The sequence below is a fragment of the Zootoca vivipara genome, chromosome 2 (assembly GCF_963506605.1).
Source record: "Zootoca vivipara chromosome 2, rZooViv1.1, whole genome shotgun sequence".
Taxonomy (NCBI): Eukaryota; Metazoa; Chordata; class Lepidosauria; order Squamata; family Lacertidae; genus Zootoca; species Zootoca vivipara.
The window spans coordinates 91,066,032-91,082,761 of NC_083277.1; the positions used below are offsets into that span (position 1 = coordinate 91,066,032).

The following is a 16,730-nucleotide window of genomic DNA, read 5'->3' on the forward strand; positions in this document are numbered from 1 at the left end:
ACTTGCCAGGGAAGCCATTTGGACTTCCTGTGACAAAGCTGAATCAACCATTGCCCCCAGAACTGCAACTCAGCCTTCGGGGCCAGATTACTTCTATTCTGGCTGAACACTGCTGTCCAGGTCAGACAAACCACCTCTGCACCATCAAATTGAGCTTCAGATTCTCACTGGCCTCAGACATCCATTTAGTACTTCGGCAGCCTTACCTGGATTAGATTAAATTAGTAGTAGAGTTAGATGTTATCAGCATACGGAAAGCACAGTACTCCAAATCCCTGGATTACTTTACTCAGCAGCTTTGTGAATCTTCTAATAGTTAACTAGTGTAGGGCAACAAGATGGAGCTCTATGAAACGCTATATCACAAAAGCCAAAGGGTCTTCCAGAGCAGGATCTTCTAGAAAGTGGTGCCTAATTTCTGCAAAGCCAGCTATCCAGGAGATAAATGATAATAATAATTATTATTATACCCCGCCCATCTGGCTGGGGTTTCCCCAGCCGCTCTGGGCGGCTTCCAACAAAAAAATAAAATACAATAATTTATTAAACATTAAAAGCCTCCCTAAACAGGGCTGCCTTCATATGTCTTCTAAAAATCTGGTAACTGTTTTTCTCTTTGACATCTGATGGGAGGGCGCCACTACCGAGAAGGCCCTCTGCCTGGTTCCCTGCAACTTGGCTTCTCGCAACGAGGGAACCGCCAGAAGGCCCTTGGTGCTGGACCTCAGTGTCCGGGCAGAACGATGGGGGTGGAGACGCTCCTTCAGGAATACTGGACCGAGGCCATTTAGGGCTTTAAAGGTCAGCACCAACACTTTGAATTGTGCTCGGAAACGTACTGGGAGCCAATCTAGATCTTTCAAGACCGATGTTATGTGGTCTCGGTGGCCGCTCCCAGTCACCAGGCTAGTTGCTGCATTCTGGATTAGTTGTAGCTGCTGAGGTACAGGAGAAATAACAGGGTGACATTCCTCATGCCAGTCTCCCAGCACAAGTCATCCGTGAGAGTGGCCAAGGCATGAGAATGAAGCCTGAATCGTTCCAAATAATCCACCTCTCCCAAGAGAGCCCAGGCTTGTATAGCCTCCAGATGTTCAAGCACCTTGCCCGAGAAGGGTGTGAGATCATCAGCCATGCTGGCTGAGGCTGATGGGAGTTGGGAGTCCATCAACACCAACTGGAGTCCTGTGTCCAGTTCTGGGCACCACAATTCAAGAAGGATACTGACAAGCTGGAACGTGTCCAGAAGAGGGCAACCAAAATGGTCAAAGGCCTAGAAACGATGCCTTATGTGGAACGGCTTAGGGAGCTGGGTATGTTTAGCCTGGAGAAGAGAAGGTTAAGGGGTGATATGATAGCCATGTTCAAATATATAAAAGGATGTCATATAGAGGAGGGAGAAAGGTTGTTTTCTGCTGCTCCAGAGAAGCGGACACGAAGCAATAGATTCAAGCTACAAGAAAGAAGATTCCACCTAAACATTAGGAAGAACTTCCTGACAGTAAGAGCTGTTCGACAGTGGAATTTGCTGCCAAGGAGTGTGGTGGAGTCTCCTTCTTTGGAGGTCTTTAAGCGGAGGCTTGACAGCCATATGTCAGGAATGCTTTGGTGGTGTTTCCTGCTTGGCAGGGGGTTGGACTGGATGGCCCTTGTGGTCTCTTCCAACTCTATGATTCTATGAACAGCTCAAGGTAAAGGACACCATGTTGTTGGCCCCTGGCCTAGAATCTGTTTGTGATGCTTTAGCTCTATGGGGTTTTTGGTTTGTTTTTTGCACTGAGAAGGGGTTGGGCTTGATGGTCAGCTAGGCCCACTCCAACTTACCTGATTCCATGAAAGTAAACAAGATAAAAATGGGTACTTCCCCCCCAAAAAAATATTCCTTCTCCTTTGGACTTATTAAGATGATGGTGGATAATAGCAATGAAAAGGCAAATGAGCAGACATGAATAGGCAGATGAGCAGGCAAGTGCTTTACTACTGAGCCACAGCCCCTCCTCACATATTTCTGATGCCGTTCAGTTACCTTCATGTGCCAGGCTGATACAGATTATAAAGAAAATCAGTGAAAGTTCAATACTGCTGTTCTCTGCCACTCCCACGCTTGTACTTTGAGGAAGTAGAGCCAGCGCCGGCGACTGCTGTTTAAGATCGAAGATCTAATGTGTACAAAGGTTGGGGTGTTGGTAAGTATTAACATCTTTCATGCTTTCTTGGTAACATTCTCTCCTTGCAACTCTTGCGTATTCCTGTCTATCCCTATGTCTCCCATCACTACCTTCTTGTGCTAGTCTTTGGTCTGGGTATTCATGGGAGGCATTGTGGACTTTCTGCCCATCCCTGTCTAGGTTTCAGACCCATGTGTTCTTTGACTCTTTGCAATGCCGAACAAAAGCATAGGGGTGAGGTACAGTGGAACTGGTTTGAATTTGCCTTTCCCAGGCCCTCCCTTGCCATTTCAAGCTCTCGTGAACTTAACAAAACAATTCACACTGCAAATTCGACACCCAGTGGAAAGTTTGAGAAATCCTCTGGCCTCTTTAATTTTTTTATGAGATGTTATGATTCTTCATGAGTTTACAAGCTTTACCACAGTCACACTTGAATTCCTAGCTCGGGAAGACACAAGAATCCTTTTATAAGGAGTATCAGTGTCTCTGTATTTGGAGGGATAAATTTTCTATCCTATTGTTTAGGAGAGGATGAAATCTTCCCCACATCTAATGTCCTTGGCTAGTGTCTTATTTAATAGATAGGTCTACTCATGAGCCATCAGGGCTTGTTGCTAAACTGATTTCCTATTCTCAAGGCACCTCTCATATTATGCACTCTGGTTAACTCTCAGTTTTCTGCTTTTGTGACACATGGAAAGGCAGAATTTGCATGCTGTGGTGTCATAGGAAGCAGGGAATGTAGTACTAAGCATAGCCTTCAGATTCCTGGTTATTGTTTTCTGGCACTTCTTCACTTTCCTTCTTTTTAAAAGGACTTCTAAGCTCTTGATATGTTTGCAATGCCTAGCAAAAGCAGAACAAATTATGCAAATTAGTAAACGTTTCAAAACAAAGGATGCAACAACGACAAAAAGACGGGGACTGCGTATAATTTGTGTAGTTTAATCAGGCTGCAGAAATGAGTTCCTTGCTGCAGTGTTCTGATTCCCTGAGCGCACATTAAAAATATTTATAGAAAAGACTACATATGCCCCTAACAATACAGTAATCTGATTCATGTGTTAGGTCTCTCCCATCTCCATGGAAGAAGTGACATGCCATATTTGCCATGTGCTCTTTCAGGGCGTCAAATCCATGAATGTTCCCTATTATTTCTGGTTTGGGAGTGAGAACTCGTCTATACTTCTGGTTTAGTGGTAAAAACAAAGAACCCAGACATCAAGGAAGCTCCCAAGTCAGCAGTCTTTCTCAGCCGATGTCTTCAGTATGATTTCTTATTGATGTATTTAAAGCATTTTCCCCGCCCACAGATTTTATTAAAGTTTGAAAAAAAGATATATGAAAGTTAGTATCGAATACCGATATATTTTCAGACTATCAAAGATAAAAGAAGCTAATCTAAATAAAAACACAAACAGGAAAAAAGGGAGAGAGAGAGAAATGACAATAAGGGTGAGGAGAAAACTTCTGATTCTTTTGTCAGCAAAAGTAGAAAAAATATTCAAAATATCCACTCGAATATATAAAGCATTTCTTACATGCTTTTCATTACAATGTAATTCCAAGGCAGGGCTCAATTAAAAAAACCACCACAATACATTGTAAAACACAATAAAAACATCAAACCCATATGCAATGATAAAAACAAGAACCATAAAAATCTGGTAAAAGCTTTGGAGCCCAACAGAATAACATTTTCAGCTGAAGGTGTGCGTAAATCAAGGGAACACTCTCAAGACTTGTATTCCAATATATACAGAGGGAACCAGGTTGGGGAAGGCTGCCCTAGAGACTTTTAAGTTCGTTCCTACCATACGATTCTGTATACTTGGAATTTGTTCAAATCAACAACTTATTTCTTTCTCTGCTTCTGCAAAACTGAAATGGAGCTCTTTTGTCCGTTCTTTGGATATGCACACAAAGGAAGATTTGAAACTTGAACAGCAGGTTCTAATTCTGCTACTTAAATTTCATCTGACAAATCTGTTTGGATATAGCTTTCCTCTTCTCCCCGTTGCAAACATTATTCTTAATGCAAATTGTCTCTCTGTGCTGTTTTCTCTCTCCTCGGAGAGGCTTAGGACAGCAGTCACTCTTAGCCTGCTTTTAAATATTCATGTGGAAAATCAGCAAAAGTAAAAAATGCATCCTGAGTTTCTGGTGGTGGGGTGTGTGGCAGATAGGATGTGGTCTAGCGCAGCAGTCTTCAATGCTTTCAGATTCGGACTCACCTTTAACTCAAACATGCAATTGGGGACCCATTTATTAATTTTGTTTATCATATATTCTTATGGTGGTAGTGCTAAGATGTAACCCGCCTTAGATCAGGCAGTGACCTGATAGTGGCTGTTTTATTCATTTTTATATGCATTTGGTTGATGTTTCACTGACTTTATGTTGCTTTTGTTTTAATACTATAAAGGGGGAAAATAGGCTTAGAGATTTTTGAAATATTAAGCGGTATATAAATGCTTTTTAAGGGACGCGGGTGGCGCTGTGGTGTAAACCACTGAGCCTTGGGCTTGCCGATCGGAAGGTTGGCTGTTCGAATCCTTACGACGGGGTGAGCTCCCGTTGCTCGGTCCCAGCTCCTGCCAACCTAGCAGTTTGAAAGCACGTCAAAGTGCAAGTAGATAAATAGGTGCCACTACAGCGGGAAGGTAAACGGCATTTCCGTGCGCTGCTCTGGTTTCGCCAGAAGCGTCTTAGTCATGCTGGCCAGTGGCCACATGACCCGGAAAAAACTGTCTGTGGACAAACGTCGGCTCCCTCAGCCAGTAAGGTGAGATGAGCGCTGCAAGCCCAGAGTCATTCGAAACTGGATTTAACTGCCAGGGGTCCTTTACTATTACCTTTCTTAAATGCTTTTAAATATATAAATAAAATGTTGGTGGATTGTCATGAAAACTTTTCAAACCATTTCTAACTGGTGCTAAGAAAAGTGGCAAGATTGGAATTCTCAAAAACTGAGCGAAACCAAAATTGCCAGACATACCTTAGGTCTACAGATAGGCTGGTTCTGTCATTGGCCACCCAGCTTGAAACCGAGTCACCATTCAGGAATGGGAGTTATGTCCTAGCCATTTGGTCAATGCACACACATTTCCAACTCCTCCCCAATGTCTTGCAAAGTATTTTGTGCAGTACAGAAGACCGTAGTGATCCAAGAGCAGTGAGTCAAGGATTTCTAGCTCTCAAAATTCATGAGTTAAAAGCAGTAATGATGAAGTATAATTTAATATGGCACGGAGCAACTGTAGAAACGGTGCTAAAAAAGAATTTAACAAAGCATCAAATAAGATAAGTCAAAATGCTGAAGTCCAGCAAGTTGAGACAGAGCTGAAAAAGTGGATATGTTATCAGTCCTTAACCCCATTTGCATATCATTGTGAAGTAAGACATTTTCCTCAGGGGGTTCTGCAGGCTGAAAATATGCATCATAATTGGTCGTCCTGTTTTGCCTGACTCATCCAACAGCAACTCTCACTCCGTGTTGCCCTTTAAACAATCAAAATATTATGTAAATGTCTTCTCCCTTCTCTGGATATTTTGGAGGGCAATTCAGGATAAAGGCTGTTAGGTGAAAATGCCAAAGTACATTCTTCTCATTTATTTGACATATAACAGGACAGGCTGCTTGGACAAGTGAAACCGACCATCTGTCTCCTTGATCCTTGCCCATCCTGGCTAGTAAAAGTGAGCCAGGAAGGGCTGGGCGATGGGCTCTCCGGGGTGGTGAATGCTTCCCTCTGCGAGGGAAGCTTTCCAGACCCGCTGAAAGAGGCGGTCATTAAACCTTTTCTTAAAAAAATATCTTTACACCCGGCCAATATGGTCTATTGCCCAGTCTCAAATCTACCATTCCTGGGCAAGGTGATTAAGCGGGTGGTTGCTGAACAACTCTAGGCAGGCCTGGAAGAAGCGGACCATTTGGATCCCTTCCAATCAGGATTCAGGCCTCACCATGGGACTGAAACTGCCTTGGCTGCGCTGGTTGATGATCTACGGTGAGCTAGGGACAAATGTGAGAGCTGTTTCCTAGTTCTGCTGGATCTCTCAGCAGCTTTTGACACCATAACATCTTTCTGGACCGTCTAGAGGGGTTGGGAGCTGGGGGCACTGTCATACAGTGGTTCCGCTCCTTTTTCCTGGGCTGTGTTCAGAAAGTGGTGGGGGGGGATGAGTGTTCATACCCCTGGGCTCTCACTTGTGGGGTGCCTCAGGGTTCTGTCCTCTCCCTCATGCTTTTTAACATCTACATGCAGCCGCTGGGAGAGATCATCAGGGGGTTTGGGCTGGGTGTTCATCAGTATGCGGATGATACCCAGCTCTACTTCTCTTTCAAATCAGAACCAGTGTAGGCGGTGAAGGTCCTGAGTGAGTGCCTGGAGGCGGTTGGAGGATGGATGGCGGTTAACAGATTGAGATTGAATCCTGACAAGACAGAAGTACTGTTTGTGGGGGACAGGAGGCGGGCAGGTGTGGAGGACTCCCTGGTCCTGAATGGGGTAACTGTGCCCCTGAAGGACCAGGTGCGCAGCCTGGGAGTCATTTTGGACTCACAGCTGTCCATGGAGGCATAGGTTAATTCTGTGTCCAGGGCAGCTGTCTATCAGCTCCATCTGGTACGCAGGCTGAGATCCTACCTGCTGGCGGACTGTCTCGCCAGAGTGGTGCATGCTCTGGTTATCTCCCGCTTGGATTACTGCAATGCGCTCTACGTGGGGCTACCTTTGAAGGTGACCTGGAAACTGCAACTAATCCAGAATGCGGCAGCTAGACTGGTGACTGGGAGCGGCTGCCGGGACCACATAACACCGGTCCTGAGAGATCTACACTGGCTCCCAGTACGTTTCCGAGCACAATTCAAAGTGTTGGTGTTGATCTTTAAAGCCCTGAACGGCCTTGGTCCTATATACCTGAAGGAGCATCTCCACCCCCACCGTTCAGCCCGGACACTCAGATCCAGCGCCGAGGGCCTTCTGGCATTACCTCATGGCGAGAAGTGAGGTTACAGGAAACCAGACAGAGGGCCTTCTCTGTGGAATGCCCTTCCCTGTGGAATGCCCTTCCATCAGATGTCAAGGAAATAAGTAGCTATCCTAATTTTAAAAGACATCTGAAGGCAGCCCTGTTTAGGGAAGCTTTTAATGTTTAATGCTGTATTGTTTTAATATTCAATTGGGAGCTGCCCAGAGTGGCTGGGGAGAGCTAGATGGGCGGGGTATAAATATTTATTATTATTATTATTATTATTATTATTATTATTATTATTATTATTACAACAACTAGTGTATATATTACATTTTCTCCATTGTCATATTCATCCCAGCCTGAAAGAGAAGCACAAGTAAAACTTGTGCCACAGTACTGAGTGTTATGAAAGTATTCTTGCCCACTGTATAAATTTTTTACAGGTGCACATTGTTGTGTAGTGACAATCCAGAGTCTTTGCATGCCCCTCACAAAAGCATATGTCTGAGAGAGGAGGAGGAGGTTAGTCTAACTGTAAAGATTCTGCCAGTCTTCCAAACAGTGTCTTATTCAGATACTGTGGCTTAGCTGTGTGCGATCTCTTTGAGCACAGCTTAGCCTCCATCTCTGCTCGCAATAAAGCCTGTTGCAGTCCTGCATTGAGATCCCGGCCACTTAGCTGTCTGCAGCCCTGTTAATATGCCAGTTACCTCACCAATACCTGTGTGAAGCCTGAATTCCGTAAGGAAGGTTCAACAGGCAGGAGAGAGATCTGTCCTGATGCTGCGGCTTTACAAAAAGGGATTCTGTTCCTGAGTGGGAATAGGAATCGGAAGGAGACATGGAGACCTCCATCTTTGTGTTGTAGCAACTGCCAGTTCTTCATGCCTTTGGCTGTCTTGATAACCTGCTCTGGCCCCAAAGGTGGGTGTGGTGTTGATTAGTTGATGCTTTGCCCCTAGGAATAAGCTATGTGCCACCTGGTTCAGCAGGAGGTGAGATTGTGCGCCTATGACTTTGAACACAGGCAAGGCGGTTTGGCTTGGCTCCTTGGATCTGAGGCACTGAGGCTGAGGAATAACTTGTAGAGCGCATCTAATATTCTTTTTCTGCCTCCAAGAACATCTGTGCCTTGGCTTTGTTTTTTCAGGCAGGGCGAATCTTTGAAAAGGGAGGGTCTGCCTAGAGTTAGTGAGGCATTAAAGCAAGAATGGCAACCCATAAGGCAAATGCACAATGCGATGGAGCCAGAAAGATGCTATCTTCCTTAATACAGTGGAACCTCTGGTGACGTACCGTCCTCCTTGCAAATGCTTTGGGTAACAAGCTCCACTCACCCGGAAGTAGGTGCTCCTGGAAGCGAACTTTGCCCCGGGATGTGAGTGGAAGTTGCGTGCCAGAGGCCCCATTAGGAAAAGCGCGTCTCAGGTTAAGAACGGCTTTGACTTAAGAATGGATCTCCGGAACAAATTAAGTTCGTAACTGGAGGGACCACTGTATAGTACATTTTTGTATATTACTTTCAAATATATGCAGGCAAACACCGGCCAGACAACAGAAAGATCTCTCCCATTCCTTTGTTCCATGTTCAGCAAGGCATAGGGCTGATCCTTGAGAAAGTTGAGGAGCAAAGATGGGGTCCTGTTGGAGTTTGTGAGCTACCCAACTATTGGAGTTTTGGGGTCAATTATTCTCTATGGAGGGGGGGACAGGTCTTTATTCCTTTGTACTATTGTTTATTTCCTACAAGTTCCTGTCTTTTATCCCATTTACTTTGCTAAGTTTGAAGTTGAAGGGACATGACCTTAGTTAAAGATGACTAACTGGTTTCCTGAATCACAACCTTAACCTTTGGAGGAAGATGTCATTGTCTATGCTGAACCCAATTCTTTCTTGTAGGAGGTGATAATTAATCTTTGCTAGCAACACAGGATTAATGTGCTGATCTTTACAGTAAGTACTGGGAAGTCAGGATATTTACTCATACCTCCCAGGTCACGTTTGAAGTAAGGACTAAGTACCAGGATAAAGATAGTTCATAATAGGAATCTCCTTTTATATCAAGTTATGCCAACTGCTTTGATGTTATGATCTACGGGAATTAACCATGTAAAAAGTCCAGATTGTCTCATATTGTTACAGCATGGAAAAGCTGCCATTCCCAGACTCTCTAATAGACTAAGTTGTTAGATGCTTTCATGCCCCATTAAGAATGTGTTTAAATCTCTTCCATTGAAAGAAATCCATTTAACTTTGGATTAATTGTGCCTATTATATCCAGAGCGTTCCTATTGGCTCACTCCTAGTACTTTGTATAGTATCTTTACACACACACACACACACACACACACACACACACACACAAACTTCTCAGCTTTTCTTTCTTTTGACAACCAGATTGAAAGGTATGTTTGATCGCATACTAAACACCTCGGCCAAGAAAATAAACAGCAATGTGTATGACTGTGGTCATACATTGCAAGTTGCTATATGCATTCAAAATAACACAGAATAGCCTGTTTGAGAAAGGAGTCATGAAATCAATAAGAAGTGCAAATTTTGAAACAAGGCCATGTTTCAGTTTGCATAATGTGTTGGAAAGTTCAGTTTTGATAGATTCAGCTTTAAATGGCTACTGAATTGGATTTATCCTCCCTCCCTGCTTGTGGGTTTTCCACGGGCATCTGGTTGGCCGAATTAAATAGGCCTTTAACCTGATCCAGCAGAGCATTTATATTTTTATTATAGCACTCTTTGCCTGCCTACCATCCATACCCATGTCCCACACCTTGTCCCTATTTGCATGATGATATTTGAAGCTGAAAACATACATCTTTGCTATTTTGCCTTTTAGCTCATGATAGCCAGAGTTCACTCATAGAATTGATGTCTGAATATCTCTCATGATCTTCATTTCAGAACTTTCCCACGGCCATTGGACCTACCAGCTCCTGTGATGTCCTGTCCAGATGTCCAAAGCACCCTGGGCAGTAGCAGGTAAGGGCACACAAGAATGCTTGACGGCAAGTATTTGTATTTGTGTGAAGGAACATCTGAACTACTTTTGCAAACTATTGCAGTGCCACTGGGGTTCTTTGCAGCTAGCTAGAATGACATTCTCGAAGCTACGAACATGAGTCTGACCAAACTGCGGGAGGCAGTGGAAGACAGGAGGGCCTGGCGTGCTATGGTCCATGGGGTCACGAAGAGTCGGACACAACTAAATGACTAAACAACAAAGAATGACATTCAAAGGAACTCTGCTGATGATGCCATCACCACTTCAGTCAGGTTCAGTCTCTACCAGAAGTTTTGCTGGCACACCTTTCCTGTGTTGCCTGATGCTTCCACATCATGCCATGGCCGGCAGCCATCACAAGACTTCTCCACTGTCCTATCCCAGCTACAAACAGTTCTTGATATCTGCCTGTGATAGGAATAAAAACAAGCAACGAGCTACCAATAATTCTGGAATTCTTTCACCCTTCTCTCTCTGTACATTTCACCGTTGTACTCAGTGGATGCCCTAGAGGGTTTATTTGTAGCACCCCAAGACTTATTTTAGCTCAGGTCCTGCCAAACCAGTACTGTTTACAACGGTTTCTGCCCAGTGTGCATAGAAAGTTACTGACATTGCAGCTGAGCCAGTTCAACGAGTTGTCCTGACTCCATCTTCAGAATACCTGCTTTGCCTTTGAAAATAACCTTTAAAGTGCGCTATGTGGCAGGGACTTTCTGAGTCCCAGAATACACTGGAATGAAAGGAATGAATGGGTCATTTATTAGTTATCATGTTGCGTCTTATGTGCCTTTTTGCAGATGCATCTGTTAGACCACTAGTGAAAAGAGGCTGAATGAATTGTTAGGGCCAAGCTCATTCACCTACTGTTGCGTATCTGTTTCATTTTTATTTCATAGTCTGGCTCTCAGGAATATGTTATCACAAGACAGCAAGCACTAATTAAGCCACCATGCAATGACAATATGAAAGTGCGTAATTCAAACTTTGAAAGCAACCCGGTAACATTAGACTAGTCGGTGCATTAAGGCAACAACCACAGTATAATCAGAAGAAAAACAACATCACAAATTTGAGTAGGCCAGTTAAAGTTGCTCTGAAAAATGGGGGGGGGGGCAGAACCATGGATATGTTACACAACACATGACACAATCAAGCCTGGCTTTGATCTTGCTCTACCCTATGCCATATTGATATGAGAATTGGAATAATTATGATATAAACCTCATGAGGTGTTGCATATAATTTCATCCCCTCATGCCACCAAACACTCTGTCCTTACATTGTCAGGTCCAGATGATAAAGAGAAGAGTGAGGACAGAGGGCATTATGAAAAGGAACTTCATTCCCTTTCTTTCTCAGTGAGCTTCCAGCACACTGAAGTTTTAGAAAACCCAAATCCATGCCACCACTATCTTAGACTGAACACCTTACTCTTTGAGGCTGTGCTAATGCGAAAGGTTTTAAACACATGCCTGGGACACTGTACACAAATGGCTTTTGAGCGTCTCTCCTTGCTTCAAGCAATTTGTGCCTCACTGATAATACAAGAAAGGGCCCAAAACAGCCCAGCACAATCTCCCTCCTGGATTATTTCCAAGCACATGAAGACAGTCACTAAAGAAGTACTGAATGCATCAGGGCGGCCCTCTTTCACAGCTAGAATTCAGCAGGATGCTCAAATTTTTTCCTCCAAGCAATAAAAGGTTTTTCTTTTTTCTTTTTAATTTTTAATTTGTCGCTTAGATCAAAGCCAGCACACTAGTGCTACTTCAGCCTATTCTCAGCCCTCTAGTCTTGAGCCAGAAAATGGTTTCTTGCAACTTCACAAAGAAATCATTGCTCTTCAATGAAAGCCACACCTTCTTGTGTGTTTTGTTTTGTTTTTTGGCAAGCAGGGCTCGTTTCAACTCAGATGCTTGGCATGTTTTGAATTCATGATTTGAGATGAGTTGCAATTTCCCTGCACGCCCACACCAGCCATATCACAGGCACATTTGACGGCCAAAGCTGAAAAGGTGCTTAAGAAAATATTTCTTGTGCCAATCTTGGCTGGACATGATCCAGCTGGAAGGAGGAAACAAATAACCACAGGGGGTTTGCTCACATACCTTGCAGAGAGGAACCTGAGGTAAGCTCCAACCTAGAGCTACTTCAGTATATACAACATTGTATGTGAAGTGCCAACAAACGTTTATTTCGGTGCAACTAAGAGGATGGGGAGGAGGCTGAGTGCTGATCAAGAGATTTACGGCAAAAGCAACATGGCGGTGTAGTGATTGCTCTGGTTATCTATGGGAAAGGACTGGAAAGTATAATTGAATATTTATTTCGTTCATTCCTTCCTTCTTTATTAAGTGTGTATCCCGCCCTTCATCACAAAGAAGCCCCGGGTGGCAAAGAACAGGTGGCAAAGCAATAAAAACATATTAAAAACAATTTCAATAAGGATGTAGACTGGCAAGGATCTCAATTTAAAAGGCATTTTGAAAGAGGAAGGTTTTCAGTAGACATTCAAAAGACAAGAGACATGCCACCTTTCTAATATTGAAGGGGGATTCCAAAGGTAGGTGGCAAAACCCTAAATACCCAATTCCTGCACTATTGACATCACAGCACCCTTTCAGCACCTACTGAAAGCATTTTAATTTGGCAAACCCATCAAGACATGTAGAAGTCGACCTGTATTTTACATCTGGTTTTAGCTTAACTGTTGATATTAATCATATGTTGAATTTCTGTTATGTTTAATTTTGCCTTTTGTTGACAATTTTAACGTTTGTTGGTTTTGTTGGAGGTTTTGAGTCATGGCCAGCTGAGTTTTATTCAGAGTAGACCCACTGAAATGAATGGACCAAACCCTCAATTTAACTGGGTCTGCTCTGAACTGGGTCTGCTCTGATTAAATCTTAGTGGAATACAACTCTTTATTTACAGACAGGCAAGTGGGGCATATGTTTTGTTGAATAATGAATGATTTAAATAAATAATTTTTCACAACAACCTGGTAATGTAGGCTAGGCTGAGAGACAGTGACTTGTCCAGGATCACCCAATGAGTTCCATGGGCGGGTGGAGGGGATTTGAACTTAACCTGGTGCAAATGGAAATCTTTTTTTCTTTATGAATTGGGAATTTCCCCTTTTGTCGAAAGGAATCAGTGGTAGATCTAGATAGTGAGGGTGCAGCATGGATTGGACAGCAGCTGCACAGGTGGGCCTGCCTGATCCTGTGCGGTAGCAACGAACAAAGCTACTTTTGATGTAGTAACTACAGGCAGGTGTAGATTGCATTTTGGGTAGGGAATTACAGTGTACGAAATGTCTGTCAGAAATGGCGTGAATAGAACTGGGTACGCTTCTGCTTGTACAGAAGCACATTCTTCAGAGGACCAGGGTGGGGTCTCCCACTCCTTCCCTCTGGGCTTTTTTTTTTTTACTCATTCAGCCCTAAACTGGTTTTTCTAGTCCTTTTTTTTTTTTAAGGCAAGTTTCCATCTCGGCTCTTGATCACCTGCAGCTCAGGGAGGAGCCACCCAGGTTCTGCTTTTAACAATCTGCAGACTTTCTCATCCTCTCCTGTCATACCATCTCCACAGACAACCGCAGGCAGAGGCAGCTGCTGGGACGCACCCACCCCTTTCTTCAACAGCCTTCCAGACAGCGAGAGAGAGGGGAGCTTCAGCCGCCGCCGATATGTTCAAAGGGGTGGGCAAAGGCTCGCCAAGCAGAAGCTCCCCAAGCAAAGGGTCCCCTGTCAAGCAGCCCAAGTAAGTAGTTTAAAAGTCTGTGGTTTTTGCAGAAGTGGGGAGAGTGCCACGGACGCCAGGACGCCACCTCTGAACTGGTGTCTTACAAGTAAAGGGGGGGGGGAATGAACATTGTTTGCCTAAGGGTAGGTCCAAAAGAATAAGTGGCCTGTGGGCAGTTGCCTGTATCCATTCACCTGGATGGGAGTAAACAATGAACTCTCTGGTCTTTTTCTTTTGACCAGACACACCAAGTGTTCTGCTGTAAAAGCTATACTGTCTTCTCTTCTCCACAGCAGGCTTCCTCCTCCTCAGCCTGGCAAATGCTTCTGAATACCTGTGTACAAGTGGGAAGATGAAAATCCCTATTTATCTGAGACTAGTTATGAAAAATATGGCTTGGCTCGGGAGCATACCGGTAGCTAAAAGCTCAACATATGGTGGTATTCCCCAGCACAAGTGACCCACAGTCTTTTGAGACATCTCTGTCTCCTACTGTGACAATTTCCAGGAGGTGGGGGTGGGAATTGTATCAATAGGAGACCAAGATGCCTCAAAGTGTCTGAAAGTGCCACAAGACTTTTTGTTGCTGTAGCTCTGTTACCCGGCTTGATCCTTTTCTTCCTGTAGTGCGATGGGAATTGTGGTGCTCTCTTGCATCCTACTGCCATTGGGATTCTTGAAAGACAAGGTAGCCTTCAAAGGGGCATAGCTGCCATTGCTCCGTGGTGGCCAAGCGTAGGAGGCTGGCAGCTAAACATCTTCCATTGGCTGCCAAATTTCCCTTCTCCCTCTTGGAAGGGTGTGATTCCTCTTGCAGGTGTAATGCATACAAGGCACCATTCAAGACAGCGAAACACCTAACTGGCCAAAGGAGGAGAGCCCAATAAGTCAAGTTAGCAGAGGGTAGAATAATATTGAATAAACCTCAATTATCCTTGTTTGTTAAGGGAAGTGCTTTTTTCAGGTGGTTCTCAAGGGTGTGCGATACTGGCACCTCTTTTTTGTTGTTGTTCTTAAAAAATTACCCTGGTTAAAAGTAATCTGTTTTCTTGTCCATGTCCGTGTCCGTGGTTAATCACTCCCTCTATTTTGATAAATTTGTATCTTTTGCAGATGCCTTTTTAGAATGTTTATGTGTGTTGCTAGAATAGTGATTCTTCAGGGTTTAGAATGGGGAAGGGATGCATATTTTCCACCATGGGCAACCTGTGGTAAATGCCTATGCAACAGACATTAAGGTACGCAGGCTGCCATTTTGCACCCGCTGCAAAATGGTCCATTCCCTCCTGTTTCACTTTCTACTCCAATGTGGTGCCCGCCAGATGTTATGGGACGCCAACTTCCATCAGCTCCAGCCTGCATCGCTAATGGTCATGGGTAATGGGACATGTAGTCCAGCAACAACTGAAGAGCAACCTGTTGTCTATTGTTCTTGCAATGCTTAGAGACCCTCTTAACAAACCATTTTTAATTCCTAACCTTGATGTGCTGAATATCTTGTAGTCCAGGGATACTGTTAGCACAGATTGGTGGGAGTAGTAAAACAAAGCTCTGGCTTCATGCAATTCCTTTTCCTTCAGAAGCAGATGCAGTCCTTAGGCTCCATTCAAAGCTACCTTAACTTAAGAACAATCTTCTCAGTCGGCTGCTTATACTCTCTTTCCCTTATATGCCCAACCAGGATTTTGTTGTTGAGCTGCCATTTGGAAGGTTTGTACATGCTGCAGGTTAGTAGCATGAGTGTGATGGTTTTTCCAGGGAGATATCCGCTGATAATATTGTCTTAGGGACTGATTTATGTCCTTTTTTAGTTTGTGTTCCTCCTGATTGGATTGTGCACATGGTGTAGGCCAGAGAATGGTCTGAGGGCACACAACGTTGTCACACTGTTAAAGCAAAATGAGCCACAGACTTATCTGCTAACTCTCTGTCTTGGCTTTCCAAAAGAGAATATACATGAAAGAAATCTGAAACCATCGTGGCATTTCTGTGCATCCCACAATCGAGCTGTACTAAGAGTGTTTGAGGTAGCATAATGCAACAATTCAGATCATGCATAGTTTGCCTTATGGAGAGTTTCATCCACATGGCTAGGGCTGGGGGATGCCTGAATGTTTGGAAGAGTCCTGCAAATAGCTGCAGTAGGGAATAAATATGCCTCATTGATAGAAGGCCATGGGAAGCTGGCTGATAATGAGTCAAACAGTTGTTCCACCTATTCCAATAGTGTCTGCTACAACTGGCAGTAGCTCTTCAGGGTCTTCTTCATCTCCTGGAACTTGATCATTTCTTACAAAATGGAAATGCCAGAGACTGAACCCGGGACATTCTGCGTGCAAAACTAGGGATGTAAGGAGGCAGCAATTTCCATCCCATCCTCAGTTAGTCACAGTCAGCACCATTCACATTCCACTATGGTTCGGCTTCATATATTTTCTATGCCCAAAACATAGGCAATGAATTAAACAGTCAATTTCTGTACATTTCAATGAAAGGGAATCATTAAAAAAAACGCCAATGCAGAGAATAATGTAACATTTGCAGACTTAGGGAGGGTGGGGGAACCAATGATGAAGATTGTTGCTTGTATTCATTTGTGTGATTTCTGATCCTGACCAGCAATGAACATTCAGACTGAGAGAACTTCCAATCCTGTTTCTCTTTCTGATGAAATTCTCTGACATCCCTATGCAAAACCCATGGTCAGCTGTTGAATTATCTAACCGCTCCTCAAAAGAAGCCATGGAAATGTTATCAGTTTGCATCATTTATAGATGTCATGATAAGTATTTCTGAATGTGGCAGGCGTCACT

At 43.8% G+C, this 16,730-nt stretch overlaps 1 protein-coding gene across 1 annotated transcript in view; it reads left to right on the forward strand.

Moving 5' to 3' along the window:
* Window positions 1–1,401: 1,401 nt before the first annotated feature.
* The window catches only part of EVPL (envoplakin), a 57,803-nt gene continuing 42,474 nt past the window's right edge, over window positions 1,402–16,730 (forward strand). Inside the window, exons 1-3 of the mRNA XM_035104522.2 lie at window positions 1,402–2,186; window positions 10,068–10,145; window positions 13,765–13,935. Of these exons, the coding sequence (XP_034960413.1) occupies window positions 10,105–10,145; window positions 13,765–13,935 (212 nt within the window). The 5' untranslated portion in view covers window positions 1,402–2,186; window positions 10,068–10,104. The remainder of the gene's footprint in view (window positions 2,187–10,067; window positions 10,146–13,764; window positions 13,936–16,730) is intronic.